This window comes from Strigops habroptila, chromosome 4 (assembly GCF_004027225.2).
Source record: "Strigops habroptila isolate Jane chromosome 4, bStrHab1.2.pri, whole genome shotgun sequence".
Classification (NCBI taxonomy): domain Eukaryota; kingdom Metazoa; phylum Chordata; class Aves; order Psittaciformes; family Psittacidae; genus Strigops; species Strigops habroptila.
The window spans coordinates 53,938,066-53,952,612 of NC_046358.1; the positions used below are offsets into that span (position 1 = coordinate 53,938,066).

Genomic DNA, 14,547 nt, shown 5'->3' on the forward strand with positions numbered 1-14,547 from the left:
ATTGAACAAAAAACCTTAAGCATCTTTAAACCTTCAAATATCTTCTACAAGTAAGGTTTGATTTGGGGATTTTTGTGGGTTTTTTTGTTTGTTTGTTTGGGGTTTTGGGAGGTTTCTTTAAAAAAAAAAAAACAACAAGAAAAGATGCAGTTGTGCGAAGAGCTGTCCTTTTCTCATTGTACGAAAGTGTAACAACAGTGATTCCATATACCAGTCCCCTAGGCATTAGATCAGACAGATCCAAATTAATGTGTGGTTTTTAGGAATCTGACATTATTACTAGAATTATCTTTTCAGTTAAATGTATTTTATAGGATATATACAGCAATATATGCTCTGTTGATTTTAATGAGTTGTGACGTCTGGTATTTTATGTGCTTGAGTATTTGCCCACATGTAGGAATATGGACTCATCCCCTAATGGAAAATAACATAAAGGAACACTGTAAAAAATCAGAAGTTAGAATGTCATTTAGCCATCCAGAGATGACACAGTAATTAACTATTGACACTTGTGAATAAGCTAGCACAAATTAATCTTGACACATTTGCAGACGAGTGATATCTTACAGTGAACACTTTGTAATTATATTTCAAAATGAAAATTAAATGACACTTAAAACTAGGTTGTCATGCTCAATGAAGCGAGCATGTAGCTCAACCGATAGGCAAATAAAATTCAGAATTTGAGCCGCATGGTGCTTGTGTACCCTACTTTACTGTGTCAAGCCTATACATCAAGACTATGCTATGGTAATTGCATTGTGGGGTGTTGGATACATTTTCTATCACAGTACTGTTCCATCTAAGAGGAACCATTGACATTAGATGCTTTTGGGTATATTTCTGGTTTTCATCAGAAAATGCCTATTCAAAAGGTATTATATTGTACATACAAGTACAAAAAGCTGTTCACAAGCAGTCTGAACTCCAGCAGATCAGTGCCTTTGCACACGGAAACAAAAATCTCATCCTTGCCTTGGCCATAGCTTCCCATTTTAAGTAGCCAGGTCACCAGTAGCACCAAACAATTCTGGACAAAAGCTACTGTGTATCTGTGAAAAAAGATACAGCACTCAGAAAGAAACACTCATGATGCAGCTCCATGTGGTGTCTGATTTCAATGTGAAATTACAAATAATTCCTTTCTGAAGCTGAATATCATGATAATCTTTCTATTACCTTCACTGAGATCTTAGCAGCAGAAACAACATGGACATGAACCCAACGGAGCTTATCTTTAGTGACAAGCACTACACTTTTGAGATGGAATAGCACAATTGGTACATTGCTCATTAAAAATAGTAACTCAAGCACTCATATAGGATTTTAAATATTCTCTGTAGCACAGTTACCTTTAGAGTTGCTTTTCCAAATGTAAACAGTGCTGCTGACCACTGATCTGGCAATAGATGATCTGAGGTCTTAGGAGCTGCCCCTAGGTTACCTGGGCACACAGTCTGCTAGCTCTGTTTGAACTACGTTTTTCACTAGCAGACTAGGGCATGCTTCTTCATGTCTTCATCTGCCATATTTTTATTGACTTCACTGGGAAATTTGTCCAGAAATATTTGAACACAGGCTCATAAAGGGAGTTCAATCCCTCTTACAAGCATCAGTGTAGTGGGATATGATAGTTGCCCGATTCCTTTTCTGTGAGGCATTTTGCCTTAATCCAGCCCCAGAATCATGTAGACCTTAGTTTGCCTCCTTCAGGTCATATGCAAGACATAAAATATTATGAATTTTGTGTTGATCTCCCATACAAAAGTGAATTTTAACTGTAACAGTGGAAAAAATTACAGTTATTTCCAGGTGACAAAGTGAGGGATTGAGGAAATGAGACTTGATCCCTGTGTGCACAATTACAAGCTGTTAACATGCAACTGCAGATTCCTTTTGGATTAATCTGAACAGTTTGCACTAAAACTACGTGATTGTTTATTTCCAAATCAACCTTGCTACATTCCTGTATTTTTTAATCATAAAAACATTTTGCTTGCCTTTCTCTGTTTATGACAAAAGTAAGTGTGTTCAGAAAATGGTGGAGAGGGAAGGAGATCAGGAGGGGGTTTGCCAAAACTGAAACAGTGGATTTGAGTGACCAAACTACCTTTGCCACCACTTCTTGCTGTTTTATGTGGTTATTCTGCTCTAGATAAATATTTATAGGAGGGGAAATTATATTTAAGAAATGAAAGTAGCAGAAGTGCTGAGGTAGGGTTTCCAGGAAACACAAATCTTGTCCTTGTTTCAATCTGCTGCATAGTTACGCTTCTAAAGCAGAAGTCCAGTTGTTGCCTCAGCTCCCTGCAGCTTTTTCCGCATTGCTGCAGTCCATGCTACCCCTTGCAGGAAGAAGCTCTGTGATCTGAGGCCTGGATCCTGTTTCCCTTCTGCTCTTGCATGCTGATTTTAGATTCTTTGTGGGACTCAGATGGTGGGGTGTTTGTGGTAGGTTCTCTCTCCTTAGTGTTCCCTGCCCTGAACACTTGCTTCTCCCCGTGTATGTTAGAGAACAGATAGAGTGAAACTTTACCCTCCAGATCTCTTACTGAATCTATCAAATGAGGGTAAGAATATCTACATATTTCACAGGATTGTGCTGAAGATGAGTTACTGAGTATCAGGTACTGCTTTTGTACAGAATGAGGCCCTACTTGAGTAGTTCCAAGGAAGACTTTGAGATTTACAAAGGAAGTAATGTGCTGCTCATTGTGAATGAAGTTAGAGAAGCTTGCCCTAGGAGCTTGTATTTATAGATGTTTCACTATTCAGCACCAGCTAAGGCTTCAGTTCAGCAAAGCAGGAAAATGTGTGTTTAACCTTAAACACCTGTGTAATCCCATCCCCATTCAGCACAGCACTTAATTTTAAGCATGTGTTTCATTCCTATTGTAGCTTACAGTAATGCATCATAGTCAAAGATCACCACAAGCTTAAACGCTTTGTTGAATAGTGATGAGATTATTCATGTGCACACAGCTAAACCCATGTTTCTGTGCTTTGTGGAATTAAGGCCCAAGTGTTTAAAATACATATTTCTTACTGGCTAACAAGATTTTTATGTTGCATTTAAAGTGTTTGCATCACATACCCCTAAAATATCCTTAATTTATTTTTTTTTAAATAAAAAATGCTTAATAAAAACATAATAAAGAATAGCTAATAAGGTGGTTTTCTCTCAATAATATTGAAGTTTCAATATTACTGTTTTAATTTAATGGCAATTTTATTTCTCATAGATTGCAAGACAACAGCAGCAACTTCTGCAACAGCAGCACAAAATCAATCTACTGCAGCAGCAAATTCAGGTCAGTGTGTTTTATTGCTCTCTTCTGATTATACTTAAATTCCACTTATGGAGAGGGAAGGATCTAAAATAAAGCAGCCACATGCTTTACTAACAAGCCTCAGTAAAGATGCTCTTTATGGAGGGTCTTTGTGTCTTAGAAAATTGTTGTCAAACATCTTTTTGGTGGAAAGAGCTTTTCTTCAATAAGCAGAGTTTTCTTCTGTAAGTTATGAAGTGTTTCTTAAACCTCGTCTGTAATTCTGAAATCTGCAATCAGTTTGACTTGTATTTTGTGAAGTAAAAGCAGAGTCTCAATCATTGTTTATAGAATTCCTTTTATTCTACAAAGGCAAAAGTTGCTATATAAGAAGGTTAGAAAAATGTTTTCCATTTTATTAACTAAAGCTAACAGCTGTAGAATAGAATAATAGACATTGAGACAGTACTAGGTCCCTGGGACCAGTGTGCTGACGTACAAATACTCACAGGTATATGTGTCCCATGTACTTCTGGAGGAACTGTACCTTTGTGTTCTGGAGGTATTCAGTTATGTGTACTTGTACTCAGAACCTGGTTTAATTTTGTGCAAACATATAGGGAGCATCATGTAGGTAGAGGCACTGTTAACATGTGACTCTATTACCTTTTCAGCTTCCCACTTTGAAAGCATTTCTATGGACCTGTTCTTTGATTTATTTTGGTTTAGTCTGACAAATGATTGTGCTGCAAATCATTTCTTATAAGCTTGGACTGTCAGCTTTTTTCCTTAATCAGCTGATTGCCATGTTACTAGATGCTAAAACTGAAGTTTTTCCTTCCGTCATTCCAAAGGAATGGTTGTAAGTGCTCTTGCAAATATTGTAATAGAGGTTACAATTTCAGTTACACTTAAAGGAGTTTAATGAACATACATAAATGCATTGATACCAGGGATGAAAGACACAATTGAATTTTAAAGCACTGTTAATTGCCATTGCCTGTTGGAAGAATGCATGTTCATATTAGATGTACATAAAGGATGGAAGAGATGTAAGAATAGCGAAAGGAAAAAATACGCCATTTGCAAGTCTGGTTTCAGAAAACAAAGAATCCTACAAAAAAAATCTTAACTTGCCATAAGAGCTAAGACAAACATAGCTATCTGCTAAATAGAACAGTTATTTGCATGAGAAATTTCTAATTTTTTCAATTCCTTGAAGAATTAGGACCCAGAATGGGGAATCGTGACCAGGTAATTTTTGTTCCTATTTAGAGGATGTGGGTATGTTTTACCGGGAAGTATCCTGCTTTGCAGTAAAAAGTTCAAAGGTACTGTATGTTTCAATTGACTCAATAGTTTCCAGTAGCTTTGCCCTTCCACTGACTTGGGGAAACTCAGTCTCAGAATATGTTGCAGGTTCATTTTGGAATAGGTTGCAGGTTCATTCTCTTCTTCACTCCCAATTTTCCTCTTACATAGTGCTGAAAACTCCCCAAGTTTTCTTTCCCATCCTTTCCTAGACATGTAAGGAAAGAAGTGTTTTAATGATTGTTCTGTTCATCTGAGCTAAATTATTTATTGGTGATCCTTCCCTATATTTGTTTCAAAATTCTTGCCAATATGAGCTACTCTTACTCCATAGGTCTCAGTAGTTTGGCCTCTTTATTTATCTTTACAGGAATCTAAGTGTATTTGAGGCAGTGAGGTCTGCTTCCTTTCCCAGTTAGTTCGCCAGATTGGTAGTGGGCATCTTATTGCCCAAAGAACATTGTAGGTTCCAGCATGAAGCACTAGGCATGTTGAACAAATGCCATCCCAAACATACATTGACCTTATGAGGAGATGTTACTAAAAAAAAAATTGTTAGGAGATTATTTTGAAGGCTAAACACCAGTTTACATAGTCCATTTGCTTGTGAGCCAAATGGTTCTTCTTTGTTTATTTGTTCATTAGTAATTTTGTGGCAACTTCTTTGGTAGCCAGGAGTTGCTTGGGAGCAAAATTATTTGCTAAATTCCCTTTGCAGTTCGTAATAGGTTTGTTGCTATTGAATTGATGACAAGTGTTGCAGTTGAGATGTGTAGCTCCTTAAGGGCTACAGATGAGATGGAAGTAAACCAAGAGGCAGGTAAAGGACACAGTGCTCTGCTGGTTTTCTCAGGTCCTTTCCTAGCATCTTCTCAGGAAACCTCAATACCAATACTGAAGTCACACTGGTTTCTCTGAGTGGAATTCATCAAAAAGTAGAAAACTGCAGTGTAGACTCTGTCTCAATTCTCCAGATTGTTTTTATAGTGAATGGAGAGAGAGTGAACAGTTTTAGGTTGCAATTCATCTTGTACTATAGTAGACATTTAAAATATGTAAGATTAATTGTTCCCTGAAATGGTTGTTTCTCTCCATTAAGTACAAAGGATATGCATGCTGATGCCTATAGTATAGAGATCTGAAATGAGATTAGGTGGATCATGCTCGCTGTGGCTTGAGGGGAAAAAACAATTTTCTAGTAAACATTTACGTTCTCAGATTAGTTTTTGGGCTTGGTAGAATTTGGAACTCCAGTAACTTACTTGATTTTATTCAGAAGGTGCATTTGTTTAAGGACATTCTTCAGCAACCATTTTCAGGAAACAGTGATTACTTATACAAAATGATGTGGATTCTTGTCTATACATTGTATGCATGGAAAAACAATAGTACTACTCCCTGACAATCCCTTTTTGAAGAGAAAACAAAATACAAGTATCACAGATGCCAGTTCCATCTGGGCATGGGCCTATTCATGGCACAGCTACTTGAAATAAGTACAGTATGTTCTTCAGAATGCAGGAGTGGGGCACTGCTGATGCAATGTTTTCATCACAAGACACACAGTGTACCACCATCATCTTCTAAGATTCAGTGTTAATTCTTAAACAATAATTTCTGCGAATATGTGCATCCAGTTTATTTAACCATTCAAACAATTTGAAAGGGCTTCAAGTGGGGTTTAAATAATTTCTGTCAACCAAATATAAAAATGGAAGTAATCCATATTAAATAAAACTCATAATTCCTTAGACATCTCCTGGATTAATTTACTGAGACTTTTCGTTACTTGGTATGTATTATTTACATCGTGTTGTATATTTTTTGTTTGTTTATTTCATGTAGTTATGGTTTTGTTTTGTTTTTAAGACCATTTACAGAGGCACCTTACTTCAGACTTGTACATCCAAAACTTTGTCAACAGTCTTTGACATTAGCTGGGTTTAGGATATGAAAACAACATAGATATTTCAAGAGTACTGAGGTCATTAAGTGTTCTGCAAAAATCATCTTATGTTTTCTATGTGAAGCTAATGTTACTTTCCGGGTATGTGTGGTGGGGAAAGCAGTTTTGTCTCTTTACTAAAGAAGTGAGAATCTGGAGTTGTTCTCAGTTCTGTCTCTGATTATCTGAAATTTGACGAATTGTTTCCTGTTCCACAATTCAAATGTAATGTTTTGAGAATCTTAAATGAAATTTTTCAAATAAATGCAGTGTATTATTACTTTTCAGCTCAAATGTTCATAATAGTCATAAACACTCTTATAAACACTCTTCTACAGAGGAGTCCGCAGAGATGTCAGGAAATCTAGTATGACAAATGAAGTTCTCCATTCTGCAAAATTGTGAGAGAAATCATTGCTTTTAGTGGAAATAAAGTTGAGAAAATACTGTAGGGCAAGTAAGAGCACACATATCAGTCTCTGGGTTGATTCAGATTTTTTAAAGAGCTTTCTTCTTTGTTCAATAAAATGTATTCATTCTTAGAGTAAAAGGGACAAAATGAGACTATTTAAAGGACATCTCTTAGCTTATGCTGTGAAAGCAAAAACCTCTAGGGATAAGGGGAAAAAGCTGTTTAAAGCAGGAATTTGGTGGTACATCATAAAAGACTATGCTAGAAGAAGGCAAGGTTTGCATGTCTAGGACGGTTCTAACCTTGAAAACTGCTTGAGGCCCTGAAATCCCTGTGATTTCAGTGCCTTGTTGCCAGAATTCAGTTCTTTCAGTTTGAGGCTTGAGGACTGCTTCTGACCCCACCACGTTCAGCTGAGCAGGGGAGTTGATCTCACTGATGCTTGGAGCATCTTGCTCTAGCTAGGATTTCCCTCCGGGGTGTGGGTATGTGTATATGTAAGGGATAAATGTTTGAGGGCTTCCCTCCTCTGGTGGGCAGGCTTCATTAGGACAAGTCCTAAATTGTGGCTGAAATCTTTAAAAGGGGCAACGGTTATTGAGCTTCTCTGCAAAAACTTGTCATGGTGTTACTGTGACAGCTGTCCAAAATTGCTTTCATTTGGGTCATTTCCTTTCACCTTATTCCCCTGTACTACGCTCAGTGCCATTGCAGAGCATTTCATTTTCTGTTTGAATTAGTACAATTTCCATTGCATAGAAAAACTGGCTTCCTCTGCTCTCATAAGTATTCTGTTTTAATTCAGCCACTAGAAATAATTCCTAATTATTTTTTACAGGTTTTACTCTATACATTCATCTGTTGTAGTTTCATATTAATCTTCTTGAATTTTCTCTTTCAGTCAGAAAGAGTGAACATGATTACTGTGATTGTAAACAAACAGAAGAATAGTAACATAAAAGTTACAACTATTTAAACTGTCCTTGAATAGGAGTAATTTGAATCATACTTACACTTAAGAGGCTGAACCAATGAGTCTCTTCTTATCCATTATTAACTACTGACAATTCAGGTACCTGGTGAGCTGAATAAGGACTATCTCTTTATGTGAAGTACATGTCTAAAGATCAGGAATAATTACATTCCGCATTAGCCCTCATAGCCTCCCTGACCTGGTTAATTAATTTTTTTGCTAGGGTAATAATAGTAGAAATAGATTTAAAGATATGCTTCGTCATTAAGTATGTAACTGACCTCCAATTTTAAGAGCCGAACCTTTCATTTATTACCTTTTGGAAACAGGTTAAAGCTCCTTGCAGTGAGCTTGCTGAAAATGCACAAGCTGGAATCTAGTTATTGTCAGTTCAGTTACGCTTATGGAGGTTGTCTCTCTTTGTAAACTGTATTTAGCATTGACAAGCAAAAAGCAATCGCAGTGCTACTCTTCTGGCACTAGGGAATATTCTCCCCCGCCTTTTATTCTTTTCTTTTTTTTTTTTTAGTTATTGATCATGAAACTGATCTGCTTCCAGCAAGCTCTGAACAGTACCAAATAAAGCCATTGAAAGCAATTTGATACTTCTATTGGCAGGGTACGCAGATCAGATACTCCCTTGAAAGAGAGCGAGAGTTATAAACAAAGCTTAGAAGTCTAGGAATAGCCCCCAGCTTCAGCAAACCCTTAAAATATTTTGTAATTGTATCTTCAATCACGAATTACCCAGAAAAACCAGACCTTTTTTGCCTTTATATATCACTGGTGTATGCTGTTTTTAATTGCCCACAGGCACACTGTTGTGATCTTCTTTGGAAGTTTAAAACCAGGATAAAAATGCAAATCTAATTATTTCTTTTATCTAATCTAATTAACTTTTACAAGTAATGATAGATGCACTGTAGCCCGCATCAAACATTTTAATAATGATGTTTCTGGATTAAAGAATAGGTAAAAGTACTGTAATTTATAAGCAGTCAAGATTATGGCAGTAGAAAATGTAAATTATTCTGGTGGCTTAATAAACTATAGCTGCAGTTTATTAATTCACAGCGGAAAGGATACATTTCCCTTAAATCCAGTTTGCTTATGAATTGGTTCCCAGCTGTCATTGGTATCTTTTTTCTTTTCTTTATTTTTTTTTAACAGTTCAGTTTAAAAAAAAAAAAAAATCTATGTCTAACTCCATTCTGCAACGCAGTTGTATACACATGGAAGAGTGAAATGCTGTTATGTGCCTGTAATGTGTAGTTGACTGCTAAATCTTTGATTCAAGTTCATGGGGCTCTGCTGTAGACATGGCATCCCCATCCAGCAGCTCCCATCCAGCTCCTAACTTACTTAGTGAAAATGGAAACTAATCCAATGGAGGAAAGACAAATATGCTAAACATCAAAGTTGAATGTTTTGTAGTTTATTTATTATTACCTAGTGTCTTATTAATGATTTCTAAAGTGTTTATTTGATAATTACCCAAGCAAACCATTATAGGCCAGCTTTTTCCAACAAAAGCCATCTTCGTGGCTGGCTGGCTTGGAATTTTCTCTGTCAGCTGTGTGGAAAGAGAAGTGGCATGACAGCACAGTGGTGACCTAAGCAAAAAGACACACTGTGAGTACTAAAGGTTCACCCCTCCTGTGCTATGCTTAAGCCTCTGGTCTTGCACCTTGGCCCCCTAGTTACAAGGATTCTTCTAGCTGATCTGCTCCTGAGGCCCTCAGCCCCTGTAAGCAAGATTTATCCTGGCAAAGCAGAAAGTAGTTCTGGATTTGACTCTTAACACAGTCCTTAAAACTGTATGCAGTCTTGGGGTGGGGGTTGGGTTTTTAAAAATTTGTATCGTGACCTTCTAAGAGTTAAATTAGCTGTCTTGCAGTTTTCTAATTCACTGTATGGTTTTCTTTTCCTTTTAAATAGCTTTGTTTCGCCTACCCGAGTCTAAACAAATTGTATTTAATGCAAAAATTAAGCCTTGTGTATCTCTTTCATATGACTTCTCTAATTATAGAGCAGTAAATGGTAGAATAGCATATGTTAGCAACATGAGCAGCAGTCTATGAAATGAGCTACAAGTTAATAAAATGATCTTGTGGTGGTGTTGGCCAAATGTTAGCACACATGTTTCAGAAAGTGGTATTTCAACAGACTTGAAGAATAGGACTTTGGCACACGGGTGCCGAACACGATCTGATGTGTGGAAATTAGTTAAACCAGAGTAAATGTCATTGTTTCTCAGGCTCATGTTGGTGCAGAAAACGATAGTAGCTGCCCTCCCACTTTCTCTCTCCCACACATGTTTTAAAATTGGAAATGAAGGGACCGGCATCCCCAGTTCAAGTACTGCTGCTTCATTTGCTCTGGGCGTGCTGCGTTGCAATCTTGCCAGCGGTTTAAGGGCTTGTTCTCAGCCGTGCCTCTGTCAGAGCCAGGGGCTAAAATCTCATTGATTCTATTGAGTCCAAACACTCGTTCTACAACCTTTACTTATAGAAGGGCCTCAGATTTGAGCCCTGTTAATTTAAGCGCAGATTATACCAGCTCCTGAATAACAGCAGAGGATCAAGCAAATATTTGCTACCTACCTGTACTACTACCCAGGGGTCACTCTCGGCTGGTGGTCTGCCTGTTTCAGCCAGGCATGGAGCGACATGCTGTGGCAGCCTCAGTGCTTGCTGATTCAGACATCCTTGTCTAGCTCCCAAAGAGTGTAGCAGAGATTATGCCCCTCTGAACTCCTCTGGTGCTATTCCTCTGGTAGTACAAGAATGCATTTCCTCCTCTGTCAGTCTGCATAACGTAGTCTTTGCAATATTGCAAAAGTTGGAATAATGCAATAATAATGCGCTGTTTGCTCCAGCACAGAAAACCAGTTTCCTTCCTAAGTGGCATGTGCACAAACTAAAATGGAGAACAGGGAGCAGAAATTGAGCCAGCTGACAGCCTACCAACAGGACTGATCCTGCAAAGTCTTATTTGCTTGAGTAATACTTGCATAGCCAGAATTTGATGACTTGTATATCTAAGTGTTGTTACTCACATAAGTAAGTTTAGCAGAATTCAGCATCTCATATGAGGAAGGACTTAGAATAATTAGTATTGTGGTTTGAATATCAAAGATATGAATAAGTCAGGAGTTTTAGGGGATGTATTTCTTTTATTAGACAAACAGATGTAGTTGGAAAAAACAGGCACACCAGCTCTTTTTAGGGTCTTACATCAATGTTACATTGAAACATACCCCAGGGCGGACAGAAATTGCATAAGATATTGGTCTTTCATTTCTAATTAGTTACTTTTTCAGTGATGACTTTTGTGATTGACAACCATGTGATGACCAAGAAGGAAAACAATCACAATTTGCATTACTTTCAAAAAACAAAACAAACCAAACACAACAAATCCAAGCACAGTATTTTACATACTTATCAGGAGATGATGGATAAAGAAAATAGTTAATAAATGTTAATACTGAAATAACTTGATTTATGGCGATATTCAGATATACAGGCAAGATGGAATGTGATGATATCAGAGGTCAAAATTTCCGTTTGCAGAAGCAGGTATTTGGAGAAAAATGACGAAGTACAGCCCCACATAAAAAGGACAAAACCATTTAGCAAATAAATTGTAAAGTACTTTTTAAAATCTCACAGTAAAATCTTAAATTTACTAGATGGACTAAATCCTGGCCTAAAGAATCAACATATTTTTAAGCTGTAATTCTGGGAATGCTCCAGAATGCAAGTGTATTACCAAATAATTTCTACATAAAAAACTTTTAAAAAATATATTTAATGTCATGACAGCAAGGAAGAAGTAAGTGCATTGCTCTCTGAATGCATCCAGGAATTATGAATTCACATAAAGGAAGTACTAGTATATGCAAACTGGTAAATGAGCAAACCAGATTCTGTTTAACATTTGGTATACATTTGATGGCATATATGTAAAAGTAAAGTGAGTGTATATTGCTAATGTTTGCTGTCTTATTCAACCAGCTAACCCAGACAATCACAAAAATGTCAAAGCATAGCTCTCAAGGAGAGGTGAGCGGGCTTGTCTGGAATTTACCTATTTAATTTTAAAGTTGCTGTTAAAGTAAGGAAAAGCTGGTTTATGACTGCAATTTGCACCCTAGCTCCTTTTGTCTGCTATGTTAGAACCCCCTTTCCCCAAATAAATAGATAATATAGTGGCTTGTATTGTGTACAAGACTTCTTTGCTTGGAAGAACTAGTCTTTTATATAAATCTTGTATATATAATCTTCAGCAAGTTGGGCATTTGCACAGCTTGGGTAAATTACTTCTATATTGAGAATCTAAGAAGTTACACAGTGCGCATTCCATACTTGAGGGATCAGAAATAAAAATTGATATACTGTGTGGCACATGATATGAGACAGTGAAACATCTTTTAAATTCCAGAGGGATGCACTGACATCACCACACTTAATTTGCATGCAGTAACTCCCACAAAATGTTATTGATTTTAAATTGAAGTTTGTAATCATTCAATAAAAAGAAAATAAATGATGTAAATAGTATACAATGGTGCATTATGAAATGCTGAATTTATCTTATTCATCCACCCAAAATGACAGTATGTTAAGAAAACATTAAAGTTGTAATGCCAAATAATAAAAGCAAAGAGATTCACAGTTCATGATGAAGTGTGAAATCCATCTTGAGCCGCATCACTGCCCCATGGTATGGAAGGGCACTTCTGAGTTAGGGAACTTTGTTTTAAAGTTATGTATTTGTCATTTTTATTCTGTAAATGAGAGATTAACCAGTTAGAGGAACATATAGTTAGTTTTAAACGTAGATCAGGTAGATTAATGACATAGCAATTTATACAATATAAATATGGAATCAAACTTTTCTCAGAGGAGGAGTTACAGCACTTGTTTTTTGCTCTGACGTGAGTGATTTGTATGAAGAACTCTACTATCCCATTTCTAGCTTTGCTTTTTCCATCTCATTGAATTTTATTGGTGATATATTTTCAGCATACTCATCTCCTCTGTAACTTCATATCTGAGTGTCTCATAAGCTGCATTATCCTCACAACACTCTTTTGAGGCAGAATGAAAAGCATATAGATATTTGGGGGCATCTAATTTTAGATATCTAATTTGGGTGACTGAATTAGGACTTTTGGCTCCATATATAAAGCAGTCCAGGTGCTGTGAATTACCTTCTGTTGATTAGACAAGGTTCCTAATTTAAGTGCCAAAGTTAAATTTTCTAATTCCTAAATGACTTGATCCAGTTCTTATATGAAATTTGACAGACCTGAAATCTGTGGTTTCAGAATTCATAGGGTGGTTCTGTAATCTCTTGATCTTCTTTTCTGTCATATTTCGTCACCTTGTCACTTGCCTTATTTTACTCTGTTGGAGCTTTTAGCCAGAGTGAATCCACTTTAGCCAGAGAGAGAAATGTTTATTCGTTCATCTCTCCCCCTCCCCTGTCTTAAATGAAAACCATTTCAGCTAGCTTGAGTCTCCCATGTGGTTGAACCACTGACCAGAAGCGTAGCCATTGACCTACAGAAAGAGGCAAGTGGATAGATGACTCTTACTGAAGAAGTCTGTAGTTTCTCAAATCCATGTATTTTCCTCATATATGTGGAACAATTTCCATGGCTGTGAAACATCCTTTGAACAGTGGCTTATTGTGGAGACAAAATTATTTTTTGTTTGAAGAATGCCTAGATTACTTGTCAGACCCTCACACATTTTGTAGGATATTCAAAAAACTTGCTTGAAACAGCCGTTAAATAATGGTTTTTATTTAATCAAAATGGCTGCTTCTAAATGAAGAACTTGCATGCCACATTTTAGGCCAGAATATGTTTTTACAGCCAAGTTATAAACCTCTGAAAAAGGGAGCTTATAATGGAAAGGTTGACACAACATTAATTTTAGTGTTGTAAATGCAATGGTATAATTTTGGAAAAAAGCCTTTATAGCTCTGCTAAGATATTAATTGCAGGAAATTACAGCATATCCTATTAAAGTATTATGTCAGTGGCATACATAGCATATAACACCTTTGCATATTCTCCCTTGTTTTCACGGTAACGTTTTGCATTTTGATTTGTAAAGAGTAGGTGGATAAAGTGGCTCAGAGTTTCTGATCGTTTTTGCTCAAGGGGGAAAAACCAGGCTGGGTAATGCTTGCTTATGGTCTACCCTAGAGTCAGATCTTCTGTTAACCAGGTAAATCCAACATGGGTGTTGAGGAATGAACTATTCTGCCAAAATGAAAGTCTTTGTTTTGTGACTTTTGGACCAGGGATTTGAATTTGGACCCAGTCCTTACTTACAAAAATTAGGTTTAGTCAGACTCTTTCCAGAATGACAACTACTATTATGACAAATCTATTTTTAGTGATAAGGGCTTACTTTTCCTTTACTTACACTTACAGAAAAATTCCTGACTGTTATGACTGCACAGTAGACCCGGTCTTTCAGCTTTTTTATTTCAGTTCAGTTCATTATTCAGAAATGCATTTTATGTGTACATGGTGGAGGAGAAGCTGTAAATCCTTATTAAGCTGAACATATAGATATATGCATTGCATTGTACAGTTTTTTATTCCTAATAA

General features: G+C 36.7%; 1 protein-coding gene across 19 annotated transcripts in view; it reads left to right on the forward strand.

The window, feature by feature from the left end:
• Positions 1-14,547, forward strand: part of SOX6 (SRY-box transcription factor 6) — a 379,634-nt gene that overhangs the window by 225,335 nt on the left and 139,752 nt on the right. For all 19 annotated transcript variants that reach the window (XM_030481391.1, XM_030481392.1, XM_030481383.1 and 16 more), the window contains one exon: positions 3,246-3,314. In XM_030481391.1, the coding sequence (XP_030337251.1) occupies positions 3,246-3,314 (69 nt within the window). The remainder of the gene's footprint in view (positions 1-3,245; positions 3,315-14,547) is intronic.